Raw genomic sequence first — 15,862 nt, forward strand, 5'->3', positions numbered from 1 at the left:
GTAATTACCAGGCTGGCAGCAATTACTGCATCAGCCTTTTGGCTCAAGGCGCACACGTTCTGCTGCCTCGCAGGCCTGCTGCCCATGTTGACGGAACAACATCATTAAAAAAAAGAAGAGAAAAACTGCCTGGTTGGGAATCAAGCACCACCCACCTGCTGGGCTTTTCTCAAGAAGCTGTTGAACGTCTCACTGGCTCCCAGCAATGGGTCCTGACGCACTGTTAAAGAAGAAGAGAAGACAACAACGCAATCACCAAATTAGCCATCCTTTTTTTTCTTTTTGCTTTGTGGAAAGTAAAGGGAAGTGGAAGGGAGGTCAACCCGGACCCCTTTACGCTTGTGTGAGAGCTTCATCAACGCCACTGGTTACACAACCAGTAAGACTCCCTAATAGGGAGATAAGCGACCGTCAGGTCGCAGCGTGATTTTAGGGCAAAATGTGTAGGAGTAGTGTCCAAAAATGTGTTTGTAGAAATTGGCCTGTTGGTGGCGCTATATGGGACAGATCCATATTGATGAGATGAGTGTAGACACACTGTGTACCGATTCGTGTGATTTTAGGGCAAAATGTGTAGGAGCAGTGTCCAAAAATGTGTTTGAAAAAAATCGTCCTGAAGGTGGCGCTATATGGGACAGATCCATGTTGATGACATGAGCGTAGACATACTGTGTACCGATTTGCGTGATTTTAGGGCAAAAATTGTAGGAGCTGTGTCCAAAAATGTGTTTTGCAAGAATCTGCCTCAGGGTGGCGCTAGAAGAGGGTCATGTGTGAATTGATGGGTGGAGGTTGTGATTTGGCAGGCAAGGAGTATGTGCAAAATTTGGCATGGATCGGGGCAACGGTTGCGGAGATATGAGCAGGGCAAAAGTGTGACATGTGACGTGTGACAGACAGACTGACTGACGGACTCACAGCTGGTGGAGGTTTTGACAGTAACTGCGACCTGACGGTCGCAATAAAAGAGAACTAATAGAGGTACAGTAGAGTAGGATACCTAGTAGTAGCGGCAGGTAGTCAAAGACATATGGTGAATGACAAGAGTACTACTACTGTTGAGTGGTGCAAATGAAGGACTTTTCTGCCTTCATTTGCACCACTGGTAATGCTGAAAAAGCAAGAGAATCTATATTCTAAGGTGAGCCATAGAATTAGTAATGAGTTTACAGCATTTGAGCACATTATATACACAATCATCCATAACAACTGGTCATCTGGCCTGGTCTCAATGATTTGGAAATTATTTCTAGGAAGAATTTGGCTCAACTTAGATCAAAATGAGTCACACTTGACTTGACACAATCCAGCTGATGACTTCAGTTGAATTAATACTCCAGCCTCCATTGAGGTGCCAGTGCTAATTGTATAGTGAATTTTAGTGCATTCATTCATTGTATGAATACATTACATGATTAACTACAACCACAAATGCTTATTGCTTGCTAGTTAGACTGTGGCACATTTCAAATGCCAACCCTTCCACAAAATGCAGTGCAGTAGGTCGACATTATTTATGCTAACATTGATTACAACACTTTTAAAAATGGCTACACAGCTTTGCAATGGGCCCACTCTAAAAGAGATTGTCATGGTGGTTAATTTTCCATAACCATGATGTAACCAAGCAAATGTCCAGCCAAGAACACACTTGGCCGTGTGTGTGTGTGTGTGTGTGTGTGTGTGTGTGTGTGTGTGTGTGTGTGTGTGTGTGTGTGTGTGTGTGTGTGTGTCTGTCCATGCTCCCAGACTACGAGTAAATACAGCCACCAACAACGCTCCCTTGTTCTGCATTAACCGCCTGCCAGAGTTGGTGTGGATTATAAACAAAACATGGTTAATGCAGCCAGTTCTCCTTCAGTCACGTTGAATGTTTGGCCAAAGTTCACCCTTGACCTGTTTGTAAAATGCGAGACAAGAGGCTTTTAAAGCCATGTTAAACTTTGGTGGAACCTTGGGCTGTATAGTTATCTGGACATGAGTCCAAATATTGTCATTGTCATTTTATCGTATTTATGTTGCTGCTGTGTTTCTAGATTGTATGACAAAACAGATTCTGACCACCTTGCCATGTAGCTACCCAAGGTTCAAAATAGCTTTAAACTTTATATACAAATCAATGGCAAATGAATTAATGGAACATTTGTTTGTTAACTGCCTCCTTGGCAGCAAATGTTCTGGTACTGCCTGATAAGCCATAGTTTATCAGGCATTCCCGACTATTTTTGGCAAGGAAACTGGTGGCAGTGTCAAATTATTTTTAGAGAATACAAATGCATTTGACATTCATAATCATAACCAGGAAGTGGGTTAAAAGACTGTGTGGTAAGATTTTTCAGGTGCGTCAGCATACTCTACCCAGGACCGCCTTGGCCCAGAAGCATGCTACAGTAGCATGCTTTGTGCTTAGATCTGAGTCAGACATGTAGAACTTTCATGTGGCCTGGAGAGAGCAGTTTGTGCTTGCCAGGACCTACACACCAAGCCAAGTCAAATACCCAAGGAACTGCTGTGATAGCAAGGTATACCTTTAATTGTGGATATGGCGTGAATAAAAAATAATGAATTATTCAGAACTTGGGGAATCATTTTAAACATCAGAAACTTTGATTCAACCAGTGAATGGACACAGAAGAACAATCTGTGGTGTTATAAAGTATATAAAGTTCTCAACCTGGGGGTCCCCAAATTATTTTGGGGGTTCCGCAGATGATTAGCTTAATGTGAAACATTGTTTTCTCACTCAACGGTAAACAAACCAACATACTGTACAGTTTAAGTGTATAGATGGTATCTGCACATTTCTGAAGTGACAATTTATGGACTTTTCAATACCTCTAAAATGACAAATTAAACATTGGCTAAATTGTAAACATTTTAGAGACAGAAATTGTGAAAATAGCAGATCTACATGCTCACAACGCCTCGCAATGCAAGGCGTTGTGAGCATGCTATTTTCACAACAGAACCGTGTTATACAAAATGTAATTCCTCAACTCTTGGGTCCCCAGCTAAAATACCAGTAAGAATCGGGATAAGGACCGTCAGGTCACATCTAACGCTTTGCGTGATTTTAGGACAAAATCTGTAGGAGCAGTGTCCAAAAATATATTTGAAAAAATCAGCCTGATGGTGGCCGATTTAAATGGGACAGATCCATGTTGATGACATGACTGTAGACATCCTGTGTACCACTTATTTTGTGGGTCGTGGCCTGAAACGTTTGAGAACACTGGTATATTAAGACGTTGGAGAACTCACCAGCCTGCATGTATTTCTCCAGCTGTTCTCTTCTCTGTTCTACTTCAGCAGGAGTCAGTGTGAAGATCTTCTTCGGGGGGAAGGCTGGCACTACGTTGTTCCCATACTCCTTTTTTATCTGTTGGCACCAAATGGAAATTGTGAAAGTAACTACACAGTGAAATCCTCAGTGTTAATTCATACATTCCTAACACTCAGTTAAATTAACACAGGGGATTTTAACAGTGGATAAGCCGTGAATGTGTGGTGTATTAAGACGTTAGTTCTGCGTTGTTCTTTTGACAATGAACTCAGAAGGACTAACAGATAAAAAAAAAAAAAAAAAAAACTCCAATGTTACAAACACATGACATGAGCATTTCGTCACTGTCGGGCAGAAACCCCAATTTAATTTAACAGTAAAGTTAAGTATAGTTTTACTGTTACGATCAAATGTCATGTAACAGTTTAGTTAATATGCATAGAGATGTGATGTGTGAAGACTCATGTCATGACTAAAAGAACAGTATCCTCAACAGATAGAACAGAAATGTTCTCCTTTTTTAACTTTTTAGGAACACAGATGTTCCTAAAAAAGTTGTTTACTAAAGAAAATGTCAACCTTTTTTAAATAAAAGTACCAGTAAGACGCCTAAGGGCCTAACGCCTAAGGTGGTGCCATGTCTTGGCCATCTATCTGGCCAAAGGGATTTGGTTCCCCTGGCATCACAGGGATCTCCATATATGGCAATAAAAGGGATTTGGTTCCCCTGACATCACAGTGATTATATATTGGAATTCACAGATATGGGCTTAATACTGATGACATCAGCGATATCCATATATGGGCATAAATGGATTTGGTTCCCCAGGCATCACAGGGATCTCCATATCTCCATACATGGCAATAAAAGGGATTTGGTTCACATGACATCACAGTGATGATCAAGCTACTGCCATGGTGAGTTACTTGTAACTGTACAAGTTACGCCTTCAAAAGTAACTCCCCCTACACTGGCCCTACATCATACAAAAGTGTCGCACAAGAGTAGTGATACATCGGCTATTTTCCAGACAACGACAATTTACTGGTTCTAAATTCCATTAACTGCAGCAGAACGTGTACGGTCCCCTGCCTGAATTAAATTCAAGCGCCGCAAATCCACGTCTTTCTGAGGTCCATTCATGCCGTTTCAGATGAATCACAGGTTTATTTTAAGCCTCATTCCAGCAAATTGCTGGTGAAGAGTTTCCATGCATAACACACAGACACATCTAGAATGATGAGCGTCTACTTATTCCAGGAGTTCACCGTCTCCCAGACCTCCTTGACTCATTAATTCCCATTGGAAATGAATTTACCATTAGAAGACTGAACAGTGGACACTAATCTAGATTTCAAATGAAGCCCCAGCGGAACTAGAATCAGACACCAAAATTGTTTCATTGAAATCTGAACATTGCTGCAGGCTTCCAGAACTTCCTCATTAGACATTCGAGGGCGTCTCTTTTACATGTTACATAAGGCAGAGGAAACTCCGGCTCTCTACACACCTGAAAAAGGGATAGGCTGCAGTGCATACGGGAGGCAGGGAGAACATCTTTCACCTCTATTTCCAATGTGCTGCCTAGAAGCAGGCATCAGTCACGCATACTAATCAGCCTGGCAACCGCAGACACTTGTGTGTGTTAAAGATGCATCATAGAGTACATAATAGAGTCCACGCAAATAGAAAAGGCAGCAAACTCACATGCCCTCAAGTGGTCCCGGCACTTACTTTCTTCTTTTGCTTTCAAAAAAATATATAAAGGCATAAGTATTTACTTTGTCCTTGTGTTACATAAGTTTAGCAGAATCAGGGATGCAAACAAGTAAGGGGTAAAAAAATAAAAAAAAATAAGAGGTGAGCACAATGCGTGGATAGAGACAGACTGCCACAACTATGGGGGTTTGTGGGCATGTTTCCCAGTGCTCATTTCTACAGAAGTTCCTTCTAAAGGCATGTGTTTTCAACTGCCTGAAAACTAATTCTAACAATCATTATCAGGGCTTTTCCTGGCGCAGAGTGGGCCTTTGAGGGGTGACTTTGCATGACAGTAAGCATGATGGATCTGCATCATGACAATGTGCAACAGGGGAGGCAATGAGTCTGAAACAATGATGATTAGGCCAACAGTAACAACATAGAGCAAGTGCCCTGGTGCAATCAGCTGAAGTGCTGGCGCAGAGTCACATATGCCGTGACAAACCCTATGGGATTTGGTGTTCTAATCCGGCTGTCTTCTCTCGACGCCTTGTTGCCAAGCAACGGCAGCTTGTCTGACAGGATGGTCCAGCCTTGAAGACATAAATCAAAGTTTGCCCTTTCCTCCATTATTTATTCATAATCACCGCAGGTGATTGTGCATTTCCACAAACATGCTCGTTCATCATCACCGGCATTTCACATCAGACGGGCCCAGGATCTGTCAGGCACTGATGAATTTGACCGCATACCGTCACATCTCCCCACGTGTGCCCTCTCTCCTAGAGCTGATAAATAGATCGATATTATATTGATATTGTGATATGAGACTAGACAGTGTCTGGGATATTGGATATCATAATGTCATGGTATGGCATAGGTGTTGTATTATCCTGGTTGTAATCACTCAAGCCGTACGTGGGTGTTGTGAGCTTGTAATGTGCTATTTTTACCCTTTAAAAGGTTTAAAAAGCATTCATCTTTTTAATCATGTTCATTTTCTGTAATTAATTAATAGAAATTAATCAGTTAAAGTCCCAGCCTTAGTGTAATGCTTTGTTGCACAGTCTGCTCATGTGGTGGCATCAAGACAGGGTATGAGATATTCCAGACACAAACAACACTCCTCCCCAGCACTACCTCCTCAGCCAGTATTCCCTTTGCTCAGCAGGTGCACAATAAAATCCTCAGTGTTAATTTAAGTCCAAGAGTGTAAAGATTGGCTCCAATGGATCATTTGGATCCATTTTACACTCTCTGAGTACAATCAACCCTGAGGATTTTACTGCGTGCAGTGAGGAAAAACAGAAAAAGGCCAAGAACATTCCTTCCATGTCAGCCTCCTCCAATCTCCTCTGGAATACGTGGGTTTACGTGCACTAGTATGACCCCAGGGAACAACAAGCTCAAGAAGTGATGTTTCAATACAACATGAGGCATGTTGAGGTAAGATCTACAATGGTTTTAACACAAAAACTCCACTTTCACTGGATGAAAACAATACTGGACATTAAAACGCAGTGGCACTTTGGTAGAGGGTTGCATAGTTACCTTGCCGTGATGCAACTCAAAATTTATCTTGCTTCATTGATTAGAAATTGATATTCCAAAAACAGTCTCCTCATTGACTTGCACAGTGGAACAGCTTTTCTTTTAGCACATAGACAAATGCAAACAATGCAGATTGGCCAATATACAGTAACATCACAAACCCAGTACGGCTTTTACTGAACAGGAATGTTAACTCCCTGTCGAGTAGACCGTTTGAAGATCCGGATCCGCGATAGTTCAATCACGGAAATGTAACTACACAACCAAGGTGTCATTGGGGCTTTAAGATAAAGAAAAATGTGTATTCCATTTGATCCAAGTTTAATTTAACCACTTTCATTCTGGTGTCCCTACTGTACAGTATATTGGGCAAGATAGGTGAAAATAAAACAAAGTGAAAATCTATCTACAAGCTTACAGCGCATCATGAGTAAGTCAACGCACTTTGAGTTTATAGTTGGCTAGTTCCACTATCTGTTGTACGATGATGTACGTGTACGCCGGGTACGTGTATATGCAGCTTCAGTGGTTACATTTTGTGCAGGCTAGTCTCGCATAGCCAGTCAACTATTCTCCAATCTCCGAATGCTATATAGAGTCTGGAACTACACCTCCCGAAATTAGAGACAGGAAGCTGTCATCTGTTCCGTCATTTCCGTTTACAAAAACACATCTTCACATTGTTCCATTTCTGCTAAGCAGCAAGCTTATATATGTAGATGATTTTTGATTTATTTCAGATACATTTGCGCAACTGTAAAGACAAAACGGAAGTGGGAAGGAGGCGTCAGTGTCACATCAGCTTTATCGCTTCCATGCTCCAGACTGTATGACGGAAGCATTTGAAAATTGCAGAAGGCAACAGTCTGGCTCGCAAGACTAGACTATGTGCAGGCTTACCTGTTCATGGAGGCCAAGGAGCTGACTGTAGCGCACACGACAGTGCAGGACACCATTGACATGGATATTGTAGGCCTGTAAGAGAGGCGAGAAGCTCATTAAAAAGTGACGAGAAAGGCTTCTCTGGCTGTGTCAGGAGACCATGTGAAGGCCTGCGACAACACAGAGACTAGACATCAAAGGCAAGGATCGATTTTTGGAAAGCTCTTAGGTGTAACGTCTGAAAACAGAAAAGACTAGTTTTGTGCTTAATGTCCCAGAGCAATTTTTATTCTGCCTTTGAATGTACTCTGACTACTCTCCAGGGTATTCTGAAACACTCTCCAGAGTATTTCTGCTTTTATTTACTATATTGAATGAGAGTGGAGAAAGACAAAATAAAAAGAAGAATTCAAGACCAGAGCCTCAGTTGAGTTTCAGTTCTAATTTCCCAGAGCACCTTCTCGAAGAAAATCAATCTGCGTCCACCCACAAGTCTCACTCACTGATTGCTCACTGCACCTTCATTCTTATTAGGCCTGCCGCCTGAATTATATTTGTTGTACAACGGTGCCACACTGAAAATACCATAGCAGATCTACGTTCGGAACGTGCTGTTGTGAGTGTGTAGATCTGCTACCAAGAAGGAGTTAGGAGGAAGCCAAGCACAAAAATGTTTTCATAGTATTGGCTTTCAGTTCTGCATTTGCCTCTGAAGGGAAACAATGCATGAAATGTAGATTTTCAAAAACATCCATGGAAAATCCTGGCTAATGAGAGTGAGGATCACAGAGGGAATGTTTCATTCTTTTCCCCTGGACTCCCCTTGTTTATTTTCACAAGAGCTATCATTGGTTACTCCTCCACTACACTGGCATTTGGAATAAACAGAATATACGCAACTGCAGTTTGCATTTAGAGACCAATCACAGAAGGTAAAGCTGAAGGGGTGTTGTTTTTCTGAGAAAACAATGCCTTGTTAAATGAATTATTGTTTAACTGCTAAGTGTGACACTAAGCCACTGAATTATCCATGTATTGAACTCTGAAACAGTCCTTAAAGCTACACTCCATGCTAGGTTTTACGTCCGTTGTATCTCTCCAGACAAAAAAAAGTAATCTGTGATCTTTGACCTACTATAAGGATGCTGTTGCTTCTGGTGTGCAAAACGTCTGCTTCAAATAACTTTATTGACATTCATGTCACAGTATGTGTCATGACACAACAGGGTCTACATTTCTCAATGGTAGAGAAGGCAGACCACTTACAAACACTGAATATGTTCTACTTGTGTCTAAATGGTTTATCAATTAAAATAAGTCCCAGATTGTAGCGTTAAACGCATAATGTAAAGACATTTTTACTGAATAGAATTATCAGACGGGCAATCCAATCTGTATGGTACAGTATGTTAATACAACATAACTTATGCAATTGGGGTGGTTGTATTTGATCTCCCTCAGCTCTACTATTGAGACATCCTGTGTTCAGGTTGAATATGACCTTTACATCAGTGGTTCTCCACCTTTTCAGGCCGCGACCCCCAAAATAATCATATTTGAACCCCCCACCCTGGCCTGCACAAGCACTTGGAATTGTAGGAGTTGGCATTACATTTAGATTGACTCAATCTATTCCATTGTGAAAATAGCCGTCTCTAATATTTGACAATTTGACCAATGTTTGAACAGAGGTACTAAAAAGTTCTTTAAAGTCCTTAGATTGTCACTTTAGAAATGTACAGATACTCTGTAATACTATACACTTATACTGTATGTTGGTCTGTTGAGTGAGAAAACAATGTTGACCCCCCAAAATAAATTGGGGACCCACAGGTTGAGAACCATTGCTTTACATGATCCTTTTCTGGTTTGACCCACATTTTGACCTGAAGGAAAATGTGCACAATGAAGACGAAAAGAGACACAGGCAGGCTCTATTAGCTCTGTACAATAGTGGTAAAAAGAAATGTCAGCACTGGAGACCCAGGTTCAACTCCGGCGTAGAACAGGAAGGAAGGTCACTGAGTGCAGCTTTAAGCCTATGGTTACAAAATCAGTCATAAAACCTATAAAATGAATGCTGTGAGATATCATCATTCAATTGTAGTTTAGGGAAGAAGAAAAATGCCTCCACAAAGCTCTTGTCTGTACAGCAGAACTTTGGCATGAGATGACAGGAAGTGCATACATTGGCTGGAGAAGCTTCCTGTTTGAACGTCAAAAGGCAAAGAAGCTCTGTCAGCATGTTTATCTTCTTTCCTGTCTGTAATTCAATCACTATGAATATTAGTCAATAATTGCCATGTCAAAACAGAAAAACAAAGCTTTATTTATTTGACTCCTGTCTTTTGCTGTCTGTTGTTGAGGTTCGTACATATAGTAGGAATAAAGAGGCAGACACTGGTAAATAAACAAATCAAAACTTCCGCAGAGATAAGAGGAGAGAGAATGAAGCAGAAGATGTACATGATGCATGCAGGCAATTAGTCTGACAGGATGGGAAAAAAATAGGAGCTAGAAAATAATGGTGGAGACAAAAATGTATCAACTCAAGTTAGGAGATCATGATAACTACCGTGATTTACTAAATCACGGTATTTATCATTTTAACAACAGACATTAGATGAGTTCAACTGAGGATAGATCATCAGGATAATTCAAGCAAAGTCACAGACAAACAAAAGGAGCCCTCGTGCACACCTTGAGAGGCCCATCAGTCAGAAATAATTCTTCAGCTGTCTAACTATAATTACATGCAGTGAGGCATAATTAACATCATTAGTCTAAAAACAAATACAAATTATAATTAAAATCTAACAAGCCCCAACCTGCTCCCGACCCAGTGTTAACCAGTAAGACACGCGAGAAGCAACCTCGCCTGTCGCGCGGAAACAGAGACTGACACAATATATCCATATATGGGCCTTCCCAGATATGGGCTTAATATTGATGACTTCAGGGATCTCCATATATGGGCATAAAAGGGACAAGGACAGAATTAATTTGCGAGTGTGGTTGCCATGACGCGAGTCACACTTGCAAATTAACTCTGTCTTGGCCATATATGTAGGGTGACATGAGGCGTGACTGACTGACTGACTGACGCACATGAGCTGCAGGTTTTAATAGTAAATGAGACCTATGGTCCCAACAACTCACCATCTTTTACATATGACTATCTACCTTCCTCACATAGTACACAAACAGGCTACTGTAAAAGCCATATCAACAAGAACATACTAGGCTAGGGTATGTAGACCAGCCCATGAGACAGATGACGTGACATAAACAAACTTTTCTTTTTTTGCGCTTGCTTAGGAATTCTGACGTATTCAAAACTGCATGCATTGTTATTCTAAAAGACCCTTTGCAAACTCTGCAAATTATGTGGCCTCTTGGTTCCAAGGTACACAGACAATCCTTCAACATAATGATTCAGCCATGTCCCTTCCTGCCGTGTGGTTGGTTACAGTAAGGTCACAATGACAGTCACGGCTGTAGGTCTTATTGTCTCCACCAGCCGAAGGCTGAGGGAGAGTATGTTTTCCCCTCCGTCCGTCCGTCCGTCCGTCCGTGCGTCCGTCCGTCCGTGCGTGCGTGCGTGCGTCCGTCCTCGCAGTTTGTGAGCAGCTAATCTCAGTCACCGTTGGCCCGATCGCTGCCAAACTGAGCACACACACTCCCTGGATGCCAATCTAGAACCTCTGCCCCACATTTTTCAAATCAGCCTCATGGTGGCGCTATAACAGGCCGATTTGTGTGGCCTGGTTGTTACCAGCTAATCTCCGGCGCCGTTGGCCCGATCGCTGCCAAACTGAGCACACACACTCCCTGGATGCTAATTCAGAACCTCTGCCCCACATTTTTTAAATCAGCCTCATGGTGGCGCTATAACAGGCCGATTTGTGTGGCCTGGTGGAGACCTGTGCTCGGAAGAGCACTGCTTCTAGTTTCATATGCTTTTATTATCATGTTTGTATTGTATTGGAGCTTCCGAGCGTAAGGTTTTCACATGTATGTACCCTCAGTGCATCTAAGTGACAAATAGAGTGAATCTGAATCTGAATCACAGCCAATAGAAAGGCTGTCTCTCTGACAAGGACGTTTCTTAATGATATTGACTTTCAACAGCGAGAGTATAGGTTTTTGATGACAACTGTAGGAGAGGCGTGGACCTTCACCAGATTAACAGCTTGCAAGCAAGCAAGCTTTTTTGCAAAGTCGTACATGACTACATTCACAATATTTTGATTAGGGATGCACAACATATCAATAATCAATTCATCATAAATAATGAGACTTTTTGCTTACTAGCCTTCATGTCTTACTATACCTTTACTAGCCTTGATGTCTTAACATGCCTCGTACTGTTTACATTTCTGACTAGTAAAGTATTCAATCAATACCGCATCGGGATACCGCATCGGGCAATTAAAAATATATATATATAATATGTTATCGACATTGGATAGATATAAAACATATTACTGTGCTGTGTTGCACTGATATTATAATATGTACTGTTAATAATGTTGTGCCAACAACAATGTGTTGGTAGAGGGCTGGCCGCTGGTCCTTGGTGTGCAGCTAGCTACAAAAGAGATAAGGTCTGCACGCCTGTGCAGGGTCAAATGTGCTATAATGCCTGTTTAGCTTCAGTCATGCAAGGAGATTGTTTAACCATTTTGAACCCTAGCATCCCTATTCTGGGGTGAACCCCTGGGGTACTATTATTATATAGGGTTTTTGTAAGTGGTTAATAACAAACAGCAGCAAAATAGCACTCTATAATAGCACTCCTCTGCACACCTGTAGTGTGGCGGTGCAAAAGGCACACTATATTTCAAAGAGAATGACCATAAAACAAAGCATTTTGCAAGTCTACCTGACTGGCAGCACTTCTGTATCACAGGTAAATTAAAGTTATTTGCCAAAATATAAACATTGTGGTTCCCTAGTTTTGATTTCAACTTGTCCAGATAATTTTTGTTTTATTCTAGAAACTAGCCATTTTCCCTACTAAAGGATTAAACATTACTTTATTTGACTTGAAATAGTCTAAATTGAAACAGTCTAAACAAGCACACAATGCCTCTGCTATCAGATATTTTCACTGTTTTAGATACATCTTTAAAATGATAAATACAAAACAAACAGTTTTGGACATAGGCCTACAAGTTTTCCACCCGACGACAACAATATACTTCATATAGGAGTGGGTTATTTGTCCCACAGGAATATGAAATTGATCTCAGGAAAATGTGATTTCACACTTTCCTGCAATAGATGTGATGTCAAGGGCCAGTACACCTGGTAAGAGAGGAAATGTGAAGTCATGGATTTAAGTGTTAGGTGTGTGTGTCATCAGTACTTCAGGCATCCAGTGACCACAAGCACTGTTCCCACATGCACGCATGTATCTTGCACGCACATAATTTAAAAAAGCACTAAACAGCATTCTTTACTCTTTAGTTTTACATGTTTGTTTGGCTTACTTGGCTACTTAATATCTCTAAAACAAGTTTCTGCCAGCAGTATGGTTGTGTGCTCACACTTGTGGCCATGAGTAAAAGGAAAGGTCTTTAATAAAGCCCACGTCATGCTTCATGAATCATCCTTTCTAGTCACTGACACTCTAGCAATGTGCCAACAGCCAGTTACTCTGTGGAACTTGTTTACAACCCTTGCATGGGGCAGGCATTTCAAAACCAAAAGAGAGAGGCAGAGAGACAGGCAGTAACATTGGCACCAGACATGCACACAAAACGTTGCAGTGTGCAGTCTGTGCACCATAATAGTTAGAACACAGACATAGGCTGTAGTTGGAAAGACATAAACACAATTTCCAAAGGGATATTTTTCTTAAGAGGGGGGATTCAGGATTGGAATATCATGGTGGCAAACCTCCGTCCTCAGGGATGCTGACTCAATCTCAATAACAAAAGGAACATTGTTGTTGCCCGAGTTCAAGCCAAAAGGTAGACTGACTGTTGAAAGATGTCCTGCTTTGGGAATTAGCTAATGTATGTCATCATCATTTTTTGTAACCACAACATTTGAACTCTATAACGTGGTTTTCCTGCTCAATTAAGCTGGTAGTAAAATTGCATAATTATTGAAGACTGCAAGGCACCATTTGGTGACAGGGTTTTTAAATTTAAAATTGCCTTATGGAATTGTAATCATGTCCATTGCTCCACTCAACTTCAAACATGCACGGTGTATAGGCTGTCCTCTTACAATATACAAGTTAGTTGTATTTTTCCTCAAGCTACATAATCCAGTGGTTCTCAAACTTTTTCATGTCAAGGACCCCCGGCCCAAACTGACACTTATTAGCCCGCGGACCCCCATTTGAATATATATGCCAGGGACCCCAGTCACCCCATAAGAGAAGATGTGTAGGGCTCTAGCAGTGATTCTCAAGGACCCCCAGTTTGACATCCAGTAGGGCAGGCTACAGACCCCCGTGACATTGCTATCTCTGGGACCCCAATTTATATCGTAAAATCAATGTTAATTTAACTCAAAAGTGTACAAATTGAACCAAATGGACCCGTCACACTCTTAAAGTTACAGAGCCTTATCTTAAGGGTCCATTTGGTTCCTAACTATCATTTAGATGGGGACCCCCTGGTACTCCCTCAAGGACCCCTGCGCCCCCCCCCAGACCCCACTTTGAGAACCGATGATATAGCCATACAAGCAACAATTTCGAATATTAGGCCATATCTGTATTTGACAGACTAGGCTAGATTAGTGTTGAGTTAGAATAACACAGCTGTACGTGCAGTTGCACCTGACGTTAAAAGATAACGTTTGTTTGCTCCAGTCCACCACTCAGACAGACTCACCACATATGTTGATCCATTTTCCCCCGAACGAACCTCTGTCTCAGGTATGGAAAAATGCATGGTAGGTCCAGACTGCTTGGAAGACAAGTCCTTTTTTTGTCAATATATTTTTGCTTTAGTTGATTCTGACAAAAGTTCTCTGCAGTGGCGGTGGCGAGCGACCAACAAGCCCCACTGTATTCCCACAATGTGCTGCTTCAAAAAGTCCGAACGGTCAATCGGTACCAGGTCCGAGCAGAATAACGACTTGTATTCAGAACCCAAAGTCTCATATACCAAGTAACATTCCTATCAAACTTTTCCCCACGTCAGTGCTAAACTTTTCTCGCTACCGCGTCCGTAGCAGCCATGTTGCAATGTTAAGTAATTCTACCTTCATTGCTGATGCAAAAAATTGATTTATTCCGTCCACCGTGAATGATTCGGGCTAAAAATGGACACAGACATTACGCTGGGGGAAATCCTCCTCCTCCGATCATTCCGTTATTCCCTCACTGCTGATCGGATGAACTTTCTTTTCGGGATGAAAAGGTGCAGTTTGTTTGTGCGAAACCCCCGCGTCGCACGGGCAGCGCGATGCTAAAAAAACCTTCACTTGTGTCACACAAACAATCCAACGTGGAGTGGGTTTTGCGTGCTCTCCTCGTCTCCTAGAACTTCTTGATCAGATGCATATGGCTATAAAACAACACAGCAACAAACATAAAATGTTATATATTGACCGACGAAAGGCGGTTACAAGGTTGCAGCCAAGCAATAATGTATTCAATATGTATCTGTAAGCATTGCAACAATCCCTGGGATCAGACCATTGTGTTTTTTCCAGCAGGGGCGTCCAGTCAGTGCACAATTTGATTAACGCATATTTTCTTCACACATTTTGAAACATATTGATTAGATATTATGGCAATTTCCACCTAAGATAATGGATCGACTAAAATATTCCTTCTCGCGTGTACTTGTCTTTCTTTGACTCCTGTGGATCGGAAACCCCAACGTCCAAAGTCAAATGGTTTTGCCCAGAGTGTCAAGAGAACGAAAGCGCAGGAGTCAACATTTATTAGATCAAAAGTCAGTAGGCTATTTAAACACTTCTAGAATACTTCACAATAACTTCATAACTTGCTTATTAACAAAGCTGTTAAGAAAATAATAATAATAATTTAAAAAAAAAAGTGTAATCATGATGTCTAGGCGTCTAGCTATTTTTATTTATCTTTTTTGGGGAGAAAAACTCAAAAAGCTCTAGCAAATCTCAGGGACAATATTTAATGTATCCAAGTGCTGTTGCAAATGGGAGATAGTTTGACTTAGGCTAATTATAATGACAATCCCTACGGCGATTGGAATGCACAAAATGTAACGCAATATGATGGCGCGAAGGCTTTGGCTGCGCCGTCTGCATCCCTTCATTCTTCCTCTGACTGACTATTCGGACAAATTAAGCCTAAATGATAAGATTTTGTGTGAAATCAGATGTTTTTTACTGACGGGGCGTAAGCCTATTGTCTGAGTAATGATAAATAGTTCATGCGATCTTCCTTGCATGCGATCAATGCGATGCGGAAGGCTGGGAACGTCGTCCTTCTT

The 15,862-nt window shown here is 41.4% G+C and overlaps 1 protein-coding gene across 2 annotated transcripts in view; it reads right to left on the reverse strand.

Moving 5' to 3' along the window:
- snx17 (sorting nexin 17) overlaps positions 1-15,015 on the reverse strand; it is a 37,762-nt gene extending 22,747 nt beyond the window's left edge. For both annotated transcript variants that reach the window (XM_080744655.1, XM_080744654.1), the window contains exons 1-4: positions 14,273-15,015; positions 7,437-7,511; positions 3,262-3,379; positions 156-220 (exon numbers count right to left, since the gene is read on the reverse strand). In XM_080744655.1, coding sequence (XP_080600781.1) covers positions 156-220; positions 3,262-3,379; positions 7,437-7,511; positions 14,273-14,332 — 318 coding nt within the window. In that variant the 5' untranslated portion in view covers positions 14,333-15,015. The remainder of the gene's footprint in view (positions 1-155; positions 221-3,261; positions 3,380-7,436; positions 7,512-14,272) is intronic.
- Between the last annotated feature and the right edge of the window lie 847 nt (positions 15,016-15,862).

This window comes from Nannobrachium achirus (assembly GCF_963921795.1).
Source record: "Nannobrachium achirus genome assembly, chromosome: 16".
NCBI lineage: Eukaryota > Metazoa > Chordata > Actinopteri > Myctophiformes > Myctophidae > Nannobrachium > Nannobrachium achirus.